At 35.8% G+C, this 15,706-nt stretch overlaps 2 protein-coding genes across 2 annotated transcripts in view; one reads left to right on the top strand and one right to left on the bottom strand.

Annotated features, from left to right (window-relative positions):
- The window catches only part of LOC138705254 (RCC1 domain-containing protein 1), a 36,447-nt gene extending 30,762 nt beyond the window's left edge, over nucleotides 1-5,685 (top strand). Inside the window, exon 8 of the mRNA XM_069834084.1 lies at nucleotides 5,556-5,685. The gene's annotated coding sequence lies outside the window, so the exon portion shown is untranslated. The remainder of the gene's footprint in view (nucleotides 1-5,555) is intronic.
- The window catches only part of LOC138705255 (uncharacterized), a 77,662-nt gene continuing 62,575 nt past the window's right edge, over nucleotides 620-15,706 (bottom strand). Inside the window, exons 4-5 of the mRNA XM_069834086.1 lie at nucleotides 5,466-5,689; nucleotides 620-1,229 (exon numbers count right to left, since the gene is read on the bottom strand). Coding sequence (XP_069690187.1) covers nucleotides 988-1,229; nucleotides 5,466-5,689 — 466 coding nt within the window. The 3' untranslated portion in view covers nucleotides 620-987. The remainder of the gene's footprint in view (nucleotides 1,230-5,465; nucleotides 5,690-15,706) is intronic.

The following is a 15,706-nucleotide window of genomic DNA, read 5'->3' as shown; positions in this document are numbered from 1 at the left end:
TTTTTAAATTTCAAAAGATGATATTGATAATTGTTTTAAAAAAATTATATGTAAATTTTGGTAAAGAACTCCGAGCACCAAAAAATAAACCTGTCACTGACCAATTGAAGAGAAGGATGTTATACTTGGCACTAAGGTAGGGAATACAAGGTTCATAAACGGCCCTCTTTTCCTGAGCAACCTGATGAGCTTGGTTTAGATCTCTCTCCATACGTATAGTTGGATCTATGATAATAGCCTTTTGTTGTTGCCTGTTTATTGCTACTATATCCGCTCTTCTGTGAGAGTCGTCTTCAGAAATGCAATGGACCTCTTCCTGAACTTTCCAACCCTTGTTCCGAAGAAGACAGGCGATAGCTCCATGGACTTTATGATGCTTGTTGTTACGCAATAACTCTCTTTTCCGACAAAAGCCCAACACATGGCCAAGAGTTTCTGTCTCGCAATCATCAAATACGAAATTTAACATAAATTTTTACTAATTTATTGAGATGTTTGACTGTACAGTTATAATAACAATAAAAATTTGTTTTGAACTACATTAGGGATGCGTATTATAATGGTAATGATATTATATATGTACAAAGTAAGGGCTTATCTAGTAGGTGCTTTATATTGTGACTTTGAAGAAATAAAGAAATGTATGTGTAGTGTATGAATACAGCAGTTCCTAAGAAACAGGTTTTGCAATGTGTGCAATTCGGTCTGAAGGCTTATTTTAAAAATCATATTATAACACTGAGTTGGGTTTAGTAGCTTTAAGTACTTAAACATATTCCGTTAATTTAATTTTTGCACTTCTTGGTACTTCGGATAATACTACATTTCGATTTTGCTGTGATGAAGTAGATTATGTTTTAATAACATATGAGAATTTTAGTGTAAAATTTCAAGGTATTAACTCATCCTGGATTATAAGCAGTCCCAAATATATTTTTTTTTTATTTTCTCTTATCTTACTTCTCCAAATAAAATTAAATACGGATATCAGTTTTTCTTCTTTTTGCGTTTATCATTTTCTTTTCTGTTTTCATCTTTTTTCCCCATTTTCTTATTCTTTTCTTCCTCCATTGATTTGATTTCTGCCTTAAAAAGTTTTTCAAAGAAATGTTCTGGTACTGCTGCTGTCAGAGGCAGTATGTAACAATGCTTTTCTGCCTCCACTGTCGCATGGTCTTCAGTTGAGAGCAGGGCAGCTAGCCGATTTGCTTCCTGCTGTTCCCTGTCACCTGGAAGAAAAATTACATGCAGAGTGGTCATGTTATAAAAATATATTGTAACTTAATTTCTGTGTCTATTCGTTTGGAATAATGCCTATGGTTACTAAAATGAGAAACTTGAGACATCAATTTTGTTTCTGCTATAAATTTTTAGATATGGAAATACAAAATAATAATTATTTAGGATAATGTGATTAATATAAAAATTGTTGATATTGATGATCTCCCAAAAAGAGACACATCTTAGTGCATCATTATCAAGGTTCAAAACTCAAGTAGTCCATATGACACTTCTGTCCTCCTGCCACTGTGCAACTATTTCTTCATTCATCATCATAATCATTCTTAATGAAGTATAGGACCACTTCTAAGTGATGTACTGTAAGCATAAAACAACAAAGTTATCTGCAACTTTGCTGTGTTATTCCTGCAGGATCTATAAAACAGTATGCTACTTGGTTCAAAAAGTTTCAAGAATAAATTTTTTTTGCCGAAATGAATAATGTTATGTGGTATATTTCTGTTTCTAATGTTGACATCATTCATGATGTCACTTCCGTAGAAGTTTCATGATCATAGTCGTTGTTGTTGTGTGGCAATTGGCTGTTGTTTGTGTGATATTCGTTCATCGCATTATTAAAGACGACCAGCACTCTGGTCATTCTTCAGAAAAACGTTTATGCCAGGCATAGAGCTACGTTTTTTTCATTGCTGCTTCACCATAAGCTTCTTCAAGCATTCTGTCTCTGAAGGAGATTTGTGCAAAAAAAAAAAAAAAAAACACAAAATTTGATATTTGCACATTGCTCTGTATCCTACATTCTGAAATCTGCAGTGCTTGGGAAAAGTGACACAAGTCAGTTTCCACAAACCTTTTTTGATAATTTATTGACAACTTACACTGGTTTATGTCGATTTTATTTTTTTCTGTATGAATTATTGTAATGGGAGGAATACCTATGTATTTTTTTCCAAGCGAACAGATGTCCCGTAAGTTGTCAATAAATTATCAAAAAAGGTTTGTGGAAACTGACTTGTGTCACTTTTCCCGAGCACTGCAGAAATACAATGAACAAATATCACACAAACAACAGCAACCAGTTGCCACCCAACAATAACAATGATTATGATCATTAAACTTCTACTAAAGTTACGTCATGAATGATGTCAACACCAGAAACAGAAATATACCATATAACATAATTCATTTCGGCAAAAAAAAATATATATATTCTGGAAACTTTTTGAACCGAGTATGTTGTTGTTGTTGTTGTTGTTGTTTTCTAATGCCAGGCGTTTGACAATAAAGTCATTTGACCTCTTGCACTCCAATATTTTTCAAAGATATTATCATGGCCAGCCACTGAAGCACAGATTTTGAGGTGTTCCGAATCCATTTCTTGGTTTGAGTTGCACAATGGGCAGTTAGGGGACTGATATATTCCAATTCTATGCAGGTGTTTGGCCAAACAATCATGGCCTGTTGCCTATCTAAATGCAGCTACAGACGATTTTCGTGGTAAATCGGGAATTAACTGTGGATTTTGATGCAGAGAGTTCCATTTTTTCCCTTGGGATTGTGTTATCAAATTTTGCTTGTTGAAGTCTTAAGTATGTAGATTTAATAAATCTTTTCACAGAGTAATACGTAGATTTAGTAACAGGTCTGTAAGTAGCAGTGCTGCCCTTCTTTGCTAAAGCATCCACATTCTCGTTTCCCAGGATTCCACAATGGGATGGTATCCATTGGAATACAATTCTTTTATTGAGTGATATTAATTGAGAGAGCATTTTAGTTATTTCTGCTGTTTGAGATGAAGGTGTATGTTTAGAGACTATTGATAGAATAGCTGCTTTGGAGTCTGACAATATAACTGCATTCTTAAATTTATTGATGTGGCATAGAAGATTCCTGAGACTTTCACTTATTGCAATGATTTCTCCATCAAAACTTGTTGTTCCATATCCAAGAGATCTATAAAGTGAGAAGAGACAGCATGTAACACCTGCACCGGCACCTTGTTCTCTGGAGATCAAGGATCCGTCAGTGTATAAATGAAGCCAGTTTTGTGGAGGGTACCTAATATTAATTGTCTCTAAAGACAATTGTTTTAGTATTTCAGTGTTTACTTCTGATTTTAGTATTTCTTCTGTTAAATTTAGATTATATTCTATATTTAATAGAGTTAAAGGGTTTGGTTTAATTTGTAGGTTTTCTTTTAAATTCGGGATATTGATTTTCTGTTTTAATTCTTGAACAATGGATATGAAACTTTTTTGAGTTTTCAATCTACAGGGAGGACTGTATGAATGCCAATTGTTTCCTGGTAATCTGATAAGTTTGTCATATACTGAATCATTGTTTTTTCTTCTATTGTCATTTTGATGCTGTTTATATTAGTGAGGAATCTCGTAGAATCTATTGGAGTTGTTTTGATTCCACCAGTAATGAGTCTGAGAGCTTGGTTTTGAACATATTCTATTTCGTTTATGAAAGGTGAAGTAATTAAAATTTCTCCGCAGTATGTCAGCACTGGCTGTATAAACATTTTGTATGTAGTGTTCAAAGTATTCCTAGAGCATCCCCATTTCTTTCCTGCTAGTCTTTTTAGAAGGGAGAACCTTTTACGAGCTTTTTCAGAAATGTATTTCAAATGGTTGCTCCATGTTAACTTACTATCGAAAATAACTCCAAGATATTTGGATTCATAAGTCCTAGGAAGGTGTTGGCCATTGTATTGGATGTTGAATTCTCTTTCTTTTTTACCGAGTGAAAATATTTGGTAGAAACCGAGTATGTAATATGTCCCTTAAAAAAAAAAAAGTAAAGAAATAATGTTAAATAAAATATTTTTAAAATATATATATTTCCTTTTGCAATAAGTCTAAAACTGCTTTACTTGGGATTTTGATGCTGCAGATGAACAGATAATCAGATCAGAATCTGTTTCCCGATCCCTCTTGTTTTCAGTACTTGAAGTAAAAAGTCCACTGGGTCACGCCTGTGACATTGTACTTCTTAGTTAGCTCTTGACTAACTTAGGTTTTGGAAACGATCTTTCAACCATTGCAGTCGTCAAGGACAATGAGGAAAATAAAATTTAAGCTGTACAAATCTCGGAGAAGAAGGCAGACAGAGTTGAATTTATTTAAATAATTGATTAAATGGCGATCTTACTCGTGTTAATTACGTAAGCATGTGTGGCTTACAGCTGTTTCGGTGCTACTTGACACCATCCTCAGAGCCTACTAGATCTCGGCGCTATCTCAACTTCGCTGCCTGTTGTGTGGGTGCATTCATGTGATGAAGAGTTGTGTCAAATAGTGTGTGTCTTCTGACCAATTTGACACAACTCTTCATCACACGAACGCACCCACACAACAGGCAGCGAAGTTGAGATAGTGTCAAGATCTAGTAGGCTCTGAGGATGGTGTCAAGTAGCACCGAAACAGCTGTAAGCCACACATGCTTACGTAATTAACACGAGTAAAATCGCCATTTAATCAATTATTTATATTCAAGTGTTAAAAGTAGTGTACGAAAGATTCAACATGAATTTATTTAATTTAATCTTCCAGATAATTCGCACAAATACAACGAAAACAGTGGTAGTAAAATATAATGATCAGTTGTCTGATAATTTTGGTATTTTAATTTCTTTTCTCATAATTGAACGGATGCTAACCATTTAATCCTTCAGATTACTATTATGTTGGTCATTTGAATTTATTGTTAAGCAGTGAAGATCGTCATCACTATGTCTAAAATTTTGGGACTCAAAAAACGTCATGTTTATTACTTATATGAAGGACTTAAAATGTTCTTTCATTCGGGAATTAGAATGTCTAAAACTTTAAAATGAATCTTTACTTTGAACTTCTTTTCACTATCTTCTATTATTTCAGCTTGATTAAGTTTATAAACTTGTCCTTCCCCCTCCCCACTATGGGGAGTTATATTACTTCCATCCTGTATTAACTGAAAAACACCTTTAAGCAGTGATGCACAAAATTTCACAGTATGTTTAAACAAATTTCTCATTAAATCACGAAATTCAGGAATGTGACAACATTTTGAGATTTAATTACCATCTTCATTTTCTGATGAGGGAAAGCTCTCAAATAGACTATTATGTACTTTTTTTTAATCATGACGTATATTATGTTAAACTTGAACTCAAAACTCTTTGACTTAGATTGATTCTGAAGTGTGCATCATTGCTCTGTGTACGATTTTTGTCGTACCTTTCCCCTTTTCTGATTTTCTCTTCTTGCCTTTTTCTTTGTCATCTTCAGCCGTTAGTATCTTGCCCTCATCTGATTTTTTCTGTTTAGAAATGGTGGCGAGCAGGGAAGCAGGAGCTGCAGTCTTGGGGACAGTGATTTGGTACGGAAATTCAGAATTCAAAATTTCGGGAGAGTTGTGTAGAATGTTTCGGAGGAGGAAGAACGAGAATGGATTGGCAAAACTGCAAACAGAAGAAAATGATTTTACGAACAGTGGAGTCTCTTAATCTGCTACTGCAACTGGTCTGAGTTACTTCTGAAATGTGAAGTAAGGCATTTGGAAGAATGGTCAGTGTGTCAACAATTTCATGCGATAAAATTAGGAATTTCAAACTAGGCTTTAAGTTAATTGTAAACTAATATCCTTGCTATAAATAAATATTAAACTTCTTTAAGCAGCAGGCTATCATCCTGCTTTAAATGCAACTTTCTCGGTTTTTAATATTATACCTACTAGCCAACTATCAGTTTGGCCGTGAATCTTATTTTGTTCCGTTGTCATTTAATATGAATTTCAAATTGAATTCAAACTACTTACTTCTAGAAAGATATCATATAAATTGTGTGAAATCAAAAACAGACCCAGCACTCGTCTTACAACTGCATAGGTCAGTGACCTTCAACTCGCACACAGTGTGATTTCTGAATGATTTTGTGTGGTCTTTATTGACTCAATTTCAGGAAGGAAAAAAATATATATAAAACATAGAGAATTCTCAAATTTATCAAGCAGCTGAGTGGATCATTTTTGTATTCTAGTTTTACATTGACTAAACTCCATACTGAGTGAAACATAAATGTGTAAAAGTTGAGTAGGTACACACAATAAACTGATGTTTTTAAAATGTCATTATTTTCGTCGCATTGCAACAGAGACCGAATAAACTCACGCTAAAATAAGCAAAGCTGCTGATTTGGCACTCCAAGAAATAACTATAGTCGCGACGCTGTTATTCCCGGTGTGACTCCTCCTTTTTGCTTATTTCTTAGGAAGTGAAGGCTCTATAAAGTCTAGGTAGGTAGTATCGTTCGCCATTTTTGTTCTTTCGTTGCTGAGCTACCATACGAGGAATCTATTTGCCACACCGTTAAACATTATCATGTCGTAGCTCCTATGATAATAAATCAAACACACGCAAATAATTGAGCGGCAAAAATACGTCTTCGTGTGCTTTCTGCGAACGCCAACGAAAGAGCCAAAATGGCGGGCGATTATATTAAGTATTTATCGAGCCTTAAGAAATAAATAACGTCTTTATCAGCGAATCACAAGACGCACACGTTTAAATCTAGCTGACCTGCAACGCGATTGGCTGCCGGAAATTAGAGCGACGGGACTATAGTGGTCAGCAGTAGTGGGTGATAATGTGTTGTTAAAATTTTAAATATATATGTATTCTTGATTAAGGCTTTGTGCTGATTTCGTAGCTGATGTGCTCTCTTCACGTTTATTTCAGTTTCCATTTGTAGTTATAATTGGTTTTGAAATATTTATTACTTACTTACTGGCTTTTAAGGAACCCAGAGGTTCATTGCTGCCCTCACATAAGCCCGCCATTGGTCCCTATCCTGAGCAAGATCAATCCAGTCTCCATCATATCCCACCTCCCTCAAATCCATCGAAATATTTATTAACAAATGCAAATAAAGGACCGAATTTGTGATTGATGAAGTCGGGCATTTCAGGAAAAATGAACGGAACTTTTTATTAATGTAAAAGGTAAACCAGTTTGTATGATTTGCAATGAATCTGTTTCTGTGATAGAATAATATGTATATCAAGAGGAGCTGTGAAACAAAGCATGCATCCACATTGGAGAAGCTACAAGGATAACAGCAAAAAGACAAAGTAGCTGATTTGAAGAAGAAGAAGATGAAGAAGAAGCAGAAGCGACAATTAACATTTTCCCAGCCAAATGTGGAGAATAAAATGGCAGTTAATATTCGTTATCTGATAGCCGAAAAAAAATTATGGGTGGTGAATTTATAAAAATATATTGTTGTTGGTCCAGTGTCTAGGCCAGTGGTGACCAAAACTCGAGCTGCTGTGATTACATGCGACAGACAGCCAATGAAGTAAGGAGACGGAGGAAAGGTACTCGGCATGAAAACTACAACCAGTGGTTGTTCCTGTACTAACGTCTTGATCAATCCCGTGGATAAAAATCTCAAGCTTTGCTGTATCAGTAATGTCACTGCTGTCATCAAGAGCCAGTGAATAATATAGGCTACGATTTTTCTTGCTTCTTTTTCTAACCTTCCTCTTGAATATAATCAGGAATTTTCTAAATTCTTCTCTCGATACTTGGTCGAGAAATTCGTAGTTTTTCAAAATTAAAAACTTCTTATGGACAAGTTATTTAAGCTATTTTAATCATTACTCTTTTGAAAAATTATGTTCTAGTAAAAGACTTTAGAGCACGAGATATTTCAAACTCCATTAGGTAGCTGACTTCCTTACATTTATTTATCTCATCTTTCTCTTCCTGGCTATGATTTAAGAATGTCAATTCCTGGCGTTTAACAGTTCGTTGGCACATAATATTGAATCGGTTTTTCTACAATATTATCATTAAATTAATTACTAATAAATAGTTATCCTCATCTAAAGATTAAGAAGATTAAAATTGAGATAAAACCTAATAATTTTATCCTTCTAGGGAGAAGATCTAAAAATATCAATATTCATGCACGTACAGAAAAATTATAGAAACACATACTTAGTGGTCAGTAATAATAATAATATTATTATTCAGCGTGGCAATTAATGTTTCTGTATACTCCTAATTGAACCATTGAGCAAAGTAAACATATTACATTTTGTCCGACAGAACAACATTTTTACGAAACCACCTCTTACTGCTTGTAGAGACAGAGTTTGTAGAGTGACATGATACCGCCACTGCTTGCCTTCAGTAGTGAATGAAACACACAGCAATGTACAGGAAACTTCTCATGCCCGTTTGAATGTCTGTGATTACGTGATGTAATCACGACACCTGCTTTGGTCACCGCTGGTCTAGGCACTTAACATTGAAGTCATGTGCCATCTTGCACTCCAGTATTTTTGTATGATCTCATCTTCTTGCAGCAATGCTGTGCATCTTTCCATGTGTTCCGTGTTCATCTCTTCATTTGCATCACACACTACACAGGTGGTAGTTATATAAAATATGTCAGTATTTTTATTGTATCTAAAAATATCAGAAACACACACAGGGCTAAATTTGAGCTGCAACCCAGCTGTTTCCTTACAAATTAATGTCCATTTACTTCAAAGGAGCTTGCAGACTGCTGGCTAGGCGATAGACATTACTTCATTAGACGTTCAGTCTTTATATTTCAGATATAGTCATAAAAGTCTTGAACAATAGTATATTGTGAAGGACATATGGTGCTGTAGCCACTGTATTATTTACTCTTTTCCAAACTCAGATATTCATGCTGAATAGCTGATTGTTCAAATCACGCAGCTTAGTTCTCAATTCACTGTACATTTCAATCTCCAAATGTTTCGTTGTAGACTAGATTTGTTTTAGACCAACGTTTCCCAAAAATTTTTTGCTCAAAGAACACCTTTTATTTAAAGATTCTTCTTCTTCTTCTTCGTCTTCCCTTCAAGTATTAGGCCAAATGGCCTGTTACGATCTCACAGTTGAATTTTTAATCCAGCACTTCTTTGGACGACCGAGAGATCTCTTCCCGTTTGGACGATAGTGGAGCTTGACTTTTGGGATTCTGTCTCTATGCATGCGATGCAGATGATTTATTCAGTTGTTCTGATAATGTTTTACGTGATTAATTACAGGTTCTAGTTGTAATTCTTCCCTAACATCTTCATTCGTTTGTGATCCCATTTAGTATATCCCGCTGTACGAGGCCTGTCTAAAAAGTATCCGACCTTAATTTTTCCCGCGTAAAGTTGTGATTCTAAGGCGGCGCCACTGTGCATGGTGGAAGGAGGAACTGTAATGCGCATGCTTGAATTTTTTCACCGCATTCGCTTGTGCCAGTCACTGGCTGGTGGTCGCCAAGTAAGGTGCTGTTCTAGGTGTTTGTCGGATTTAGTTTTCTCGCAAGATGACTGAACGAATTGAGCAAAGATACTGCATCAAATTTTGTCAAAAGCTTGATGATTCTCAAAGTCAAACAATTCGTAAGATTCAGCAGGTGTTTGGGGAAGATGCGATGGGTGTAACACAAATTAAGGAGTGGTTCAACCGATTCAAAGATGGCCGCACATCAGCGGAGAGTGAGCAGCGTTGTGGCAGGCCCCAAACTGCTCGGAGTGCAGCTGTTGTTGAGAGGGTGCGAAATTTGGTGATGGCAGATCGTCGTTTGACCGTGCGGGAGATTGCCGAAGAGGTTGGAGTGAGTAAAGATTCTGCACATGCAATTTTGCGTGATGATTTGAACATGAACCGAGTGGCTGCGAAATTCTTGCCCAAGTTGTTGTCCCCGGAACAAAAGGACCTCCGTCGTGACGTTGCACAGGACCTTCTGGACACCGCCAACACTGATCCTGGGTTTCTGAACACCGTGATAACTGGAGATGAGTCATGGGTGTACGGGTACGACCCAGGAACAAAAAGACAGTCGTCGCAATGGAAGCATCCCGAGTCTCCAAGGCCGAAGAAAGCGCGGCATGTGCGAAGCAAAATCAAGGTGATGCTGACTGTTTTCTTTGATGTCCGTGGAATTGTGCATCACGAATACGCACCGGAAGGACAAATGGTGACAAAGGAGTACTATCACGATGTTCTCTGGCGACTCCGTGATGCAGTTCGGCGCAAAAGACCAGACATGTGGACGGCGAACAACTGGGACTTGCATCACGACAACGCCCCCGCACATTCATCCCAATTGATACACACTTTCTTTGCGAAACATGGAATTACAACCGTTCACCAACCTCCCTACTCTCCAGACCTGGCTCCTTGCGACTTCTGGTTGTTTCCAAAATTGAAGACACCACTGAAAGGATCCCATTTTGAGAGTAGACAAGAGATAATGCGGAATGCGACGACGGAGCTGAACACCATTCCAAAAGAAGACTTCCAGAAGTGTTTCCGGCAGTGGAAGGATCGGTGGGCTAAGTGTGTGCAAGCACAAGGGGCCTACTTTGAAGGGGATTAGGGTCCCAACCCCGTCAGTTATTTGAAATATTTTTTCTGGCTAAAGGTCGGATACTTTTTAGACAGACCTCGTATATCTCATAAATTTCATTTCATTAGCCGTTATTCTGCTTTATTTATTTAAAGATATATATATATATATATATATATATATATATATTTATTTATTTATTTATTTAGAGAACCTGGAAATTCATTGCCGCTCTTACATAAGCCCACTATCAAGAGCAAGATTAATCCAGTCTCTAGCATATCCCACCTCCCTCAAAGTCATTTTAATATTATCCTCCCATCTACGTCTCGGTCTCCTCAAAGGTCTTCTTCCCTCAGGTCTCCAAGCTAACATTATATGCATTTTTAGATTCACCCATATGTGCTACATGCCCTAACCATCTCAAACGTCTGGATTTAATGTTTCTAATTACGTTAGCTGTAGCTATTTTCAGGCTGAATACAGGTCATGATTACCTTGCATCACTCACATCTTTACAAGATTGGAATTTATAACACAGAAGAATGTCAATGAACAAAGAACATCTGCTTCAATGCACTAAACTGAAGAAAAAATCACAGCAGAGCACAAATTTGAGTGCTCTTTATTGGGAGGCAAGAAGCAAAATGAGTTAAATGATCCCAAAAGCGGCCATTGGAAAACAAACAACAAAAGAATACAATGCGTACAGTTCTGTATTGTGTAACTTTCTCCATTCTCCTGTAGCTTCATCCCTCTTAGCACCAAATATTTTCCTAAATATACCTTATTCTCGAATATCCTTTACCTCCGTTCCTCCCTCAAAGTGAGAGTCCAAGTTTCATAGCCATATAGAACAACCGGTAATATAACTGTTCTATAAATTCTTTCATTTTTTTTTTAAAGGAATCTAGCTTCTCAACTGATTAATAGCAGGCATTTCCCATATTTATTGTGTGTTTAATTTTCTTCCGAGTGTCTTGTTACTGTTACTCCAAGATATTTGAATTTTTCCACTTATGGAAAGGATAAATTTCTAATTTTTATATTTCCATTTCGTACTATGTTCTGGTCACGAGACATAATTATATACTTTGTCTTTTCGCGATTTACTTCCAAACCTATCTCTTTACTAGCTTCAAGTAAAATTTCCGTGTTTTCCCTAATCATTTGTATATTTTCACCTAACATATTCACCCGCTTTATAAAAAAACATTGTTGTGGAACATTCACGCTTAGCCTCGGATGAATATATCACGTACCTCAAATAATAGAGGGTCACTTATAATAGATGATTAGGAGTTTCAAAAAGTTGCTGAATTTAAATACTTAGGAAGTATAATTAATGAAACAGGCTTATTTGGGAAAGAAATTGAGCATAGACTCGTTACGGCAAATAAGTGTTAATACTCCCTTCATAAATTGCTTAGTTCCAAACTCCTTTCTAGATTATCAAAATTAAGATGCTATAAAACTATAATCCTACCAACTCTCCTATATTGCTGTGAAATTTGGATATTAACAAAAAAAAAACAACAAAATCCCTTTTTACTTTTGAGAACAAAATCTTGAAGATTTTTGGTCCCATTCAAGAAAATAACACATGGAGAATTTTGAACAACAGGGAACTAAGAGATATTTATAAAGATCCGGACATAATAGCCTTAATAAAAAATCGAAGACTACGTTGGCTTGGACATGTTCTACGGCGTGATGAAGAGTCTCTTCTACAAAAAGCTTTAGACTATTCTCCAAGATGTACGAGACCTCTTGGTAGACCTCGTCTCCGTTGGCAGAACCAAGTATATGATATCCTTCTATAGAGGGAGGACGACAAGAAGATGCAGAGAACAGAGATGAATGGCGATATATCGTGAATGAGGCTAAAAACCTCTTAGGTTTTGAAATGCCCTAAATTTATTGATTGATATTCACGTCATCCGCACAAACAAGCAGCTGATATTATAACCTGTTCAATTCCAAACCCTCTCTGTTTTCCTGGACATATTTTAGAGTAAAGTTAAAAAGTAATGGTGACAGTGCATCTTCTTGCTTTAGCCCACAGTGAATTGGAAAATCGTTAAACAGAAACTGGTCTGTACGGACTGTGCTGTATGTTTCACCGAGACACATTTTAATTAATCGAACTAGTTTGTTGGAAATACCAAATTCAATAAGAATATTATATAAAACTTCTTTTTTAACCGAGTCATATGTCTTTTTGAAATCTATGAATAACTGATCTACTGTGCCCTTTAACTCCCATTTTTTCTCCAATATCTGTTGAATACAAAAAATGTGATCATTAGTCGATTTATTATACCTAAAACCACATTGATGATCCCCAATAATTTCAACTACATATGAAGTTAATCTTCTTGAAAGAATATTCGACAAAATTTTGTACGACGTCAAAAAAAAAAAGGTGATATTCCTCGAAAGTTACTATAGTTTTTCTTTACTCCGAAAAGATAGGCACGATTATGGACTCCTTCCATTGTTCTGGTACAATTTCCTTTTCCCAAATAGCAAGTACAAGCTTATAAATTTCATAGATACTGCAGTTTGCACCATAAAAATAGTTACAATATTAATATTATTACACGTCATTGAAGACTTACTGTCACATAACATTTAAACAGTACAAGAAAATGCTTTACATTTTTAAACAAATAACTTACAAAGCATAAGAAAAACCTTTGTTGCAGCATAATATACGAAATCCTTTTTGTAAATAAGTCGTTACAAAAGGAAGGAACTCTCCTATCACTCGTTTGGCAATATTAGAATACTGTTCTATGAGACTGCAACAAAAGTCATTCAAAGAAAAGTCTTTGAAAATCTGCTGTGAATCAGGATCAGAAATGATGTCATACTTTCATAATCAGTTGCACTGAAATTGACTTGCTTGAGCATTGTTATAAAAGGGTTTTATACCCAAGATTTTGCATCCTCATTCACAGAAAAATATCCTGATAAGGATCTTTGCAATTGCTGTAAATACTACAAAATGCTGCGTGAAACTTCTTCTAGGATAGTAGATTTTGTTTACTCAGAAATTCATTCAGAGTAGGAAAGTAGCAGATATTCTAATTTCCTCCCCCTTATTTTTAGTTGGTTATTTAATGACGTATCAACTACTCGGTTATTTAGCATAATTGAGATTGGTGATGGCGAGATGAAGCCGAGGATTCGCCATAGATTACCTGACATTTGCCTTATGGTTGGGAAGAACCTCTGAGGAAACCCAACCATGTAATGAGCGTGAGCAGGAATCGAACTCACGCATGAGCATCAGCAGGCAAGCACCTCAGCTGACAGTGGCTAGTTTCTCTTTTAAAAATGGAATTTTAACAAACATGTTAAAAATGGTGACATTCTTTGTTTGCAGGGATAATATTGCAAAACAGGCAACATATTTGCAACCAAGACCTCTTCAAGTGATATCTCTATTCCATGCTTTTGCTTCAGTAAAGTCTCATTTTACAAACCTATGGATCAACAACTGGCTCTCTTCTGACAGAGGTAAAATTTTACAGTCTGTACAAAAGAAATCAAATGACCTGGAAATGTACAAAAACTTGCCCAGACATGTTCAAACGTTTTTAACAAGAGCCAGAACAGATCACATTGTCACTCAATTGTACCTACACCGATTTCACATTTCTGATAATCCTACTTGTCTGTGGTGTAATAATCATGATGAAGATCTGGAACACATTCTTCTATACTGTCCATCCATAAACCACAAAAGAAGTAAACTAAAATCACCAGTACCAGTTGCAGAAGACACAGCCCTGCAGTATATATTAATAATAAATAATAATAATGATTTATTTTAGCTGGCAGAGTTAAGGCCGTAAGGCCTTCTCTTCCACTCAACCAGCAAAAAGTATATATACATATGCATGAACTTACAAAGAATTCAACAATTTGATTTAGATGAGAGTTACATGTATACAAGAGTTATTTACGAATTAAACAACAAAATACTATGAACTATTAATTAAACACTGAAATAAACTGTGTAGCAGAATTAAGCTAAAGTACATAGAATGTTAATATATTTCAAATAATATTAGATAATAGAAAGAGATTATTATGAGACAATTTTGAAAATACAGCGCTATCAGGATGATGTCTAAAGAAAGAAGTAAGAATGTAGTAAGTGATAGTTTAAATCAGTATGATTGGAGTGAAATGCTAATAAGGTTATCTTTTAAGCTGTTTTTAAAGGTGTTTATTGTCTTGCAGCCCCTAATACTTTGTGACAAGGAATTCCATTGACGCGAGGTGGATACTGTAAAAGATGATGAATAACAAGATGTTCTATGAAGAGGTATACTTATTGTGCCACAGATAAGTGATCTGGTATTGACTACACCCCAACTCTGGCTACTAGCAACAGGCATCTATAATGAACACCGATCAAAATACCTCTCATTTCTCGTGAAAAACAACAACTGAATAGACTACAGTGGACTTTATGTTGTCGGCAAACAGCCGGCTACATTAAGAAGATTGATTGATCAGGTACATTTTTAGGACTGCTGGAATTTTTTGGTGGAATGGTTTGTATAAGAAGCAGCGACTTCTAGTGATTTGTGGATTTGCATTCAGGATTCGAATTACATCCCCTTTATCTTCCCCATCATTCTTCGTGAACTGTTACTGCATATGTCAGTACAGTTACCTCGACGAATTTCATGCTCGATCATAAAATTATTGATGGAATTAAATATTTCTTCTCCAGTTGTATTGCTTTGCAGTGATTCGCATAAGAGCAGATCCTCTTCAATTCTGTTATTATATCTGTATCTAACTAATACAGTACTAGCAAATGGTCAATCCACAAATCTCAGCAGACTCGTCTAACATATACCCAGACAACTTCTCAATCTGCGAACTAATTCTTCCTTAATGTATCTAATTGGCAAGATCCTGAATGTGTTGTTGGACAGCTGTACTGTATCAATTTTCTTAGGTGATTCGCCATTCAACATGCATGTTACACTGTCTTCTGCATAAGACTTTACAAGTCTTTCTGCAATAATATAATTATGCTCCTCCAGCATGAGCTATATTAAAACTCA

This window comes from Periplaneta americana, chromosome 8, assembly GCF_040183065.1.
Source record: "Periplaneta americana isolate PAMFEO1 chromosome 8, P.americana_PAMFEO1_priV1, whole genome shotgun sequence".
Lineage (NCBI taxonomy): Eukaryota > Metazoa > Arthropoda > Insecta > Blattodea > Blattidae > Periplaneta > Periplaneta americana.
This window is presented reverse-complemented; position numbering and strand designations above follow the sequence as displayed.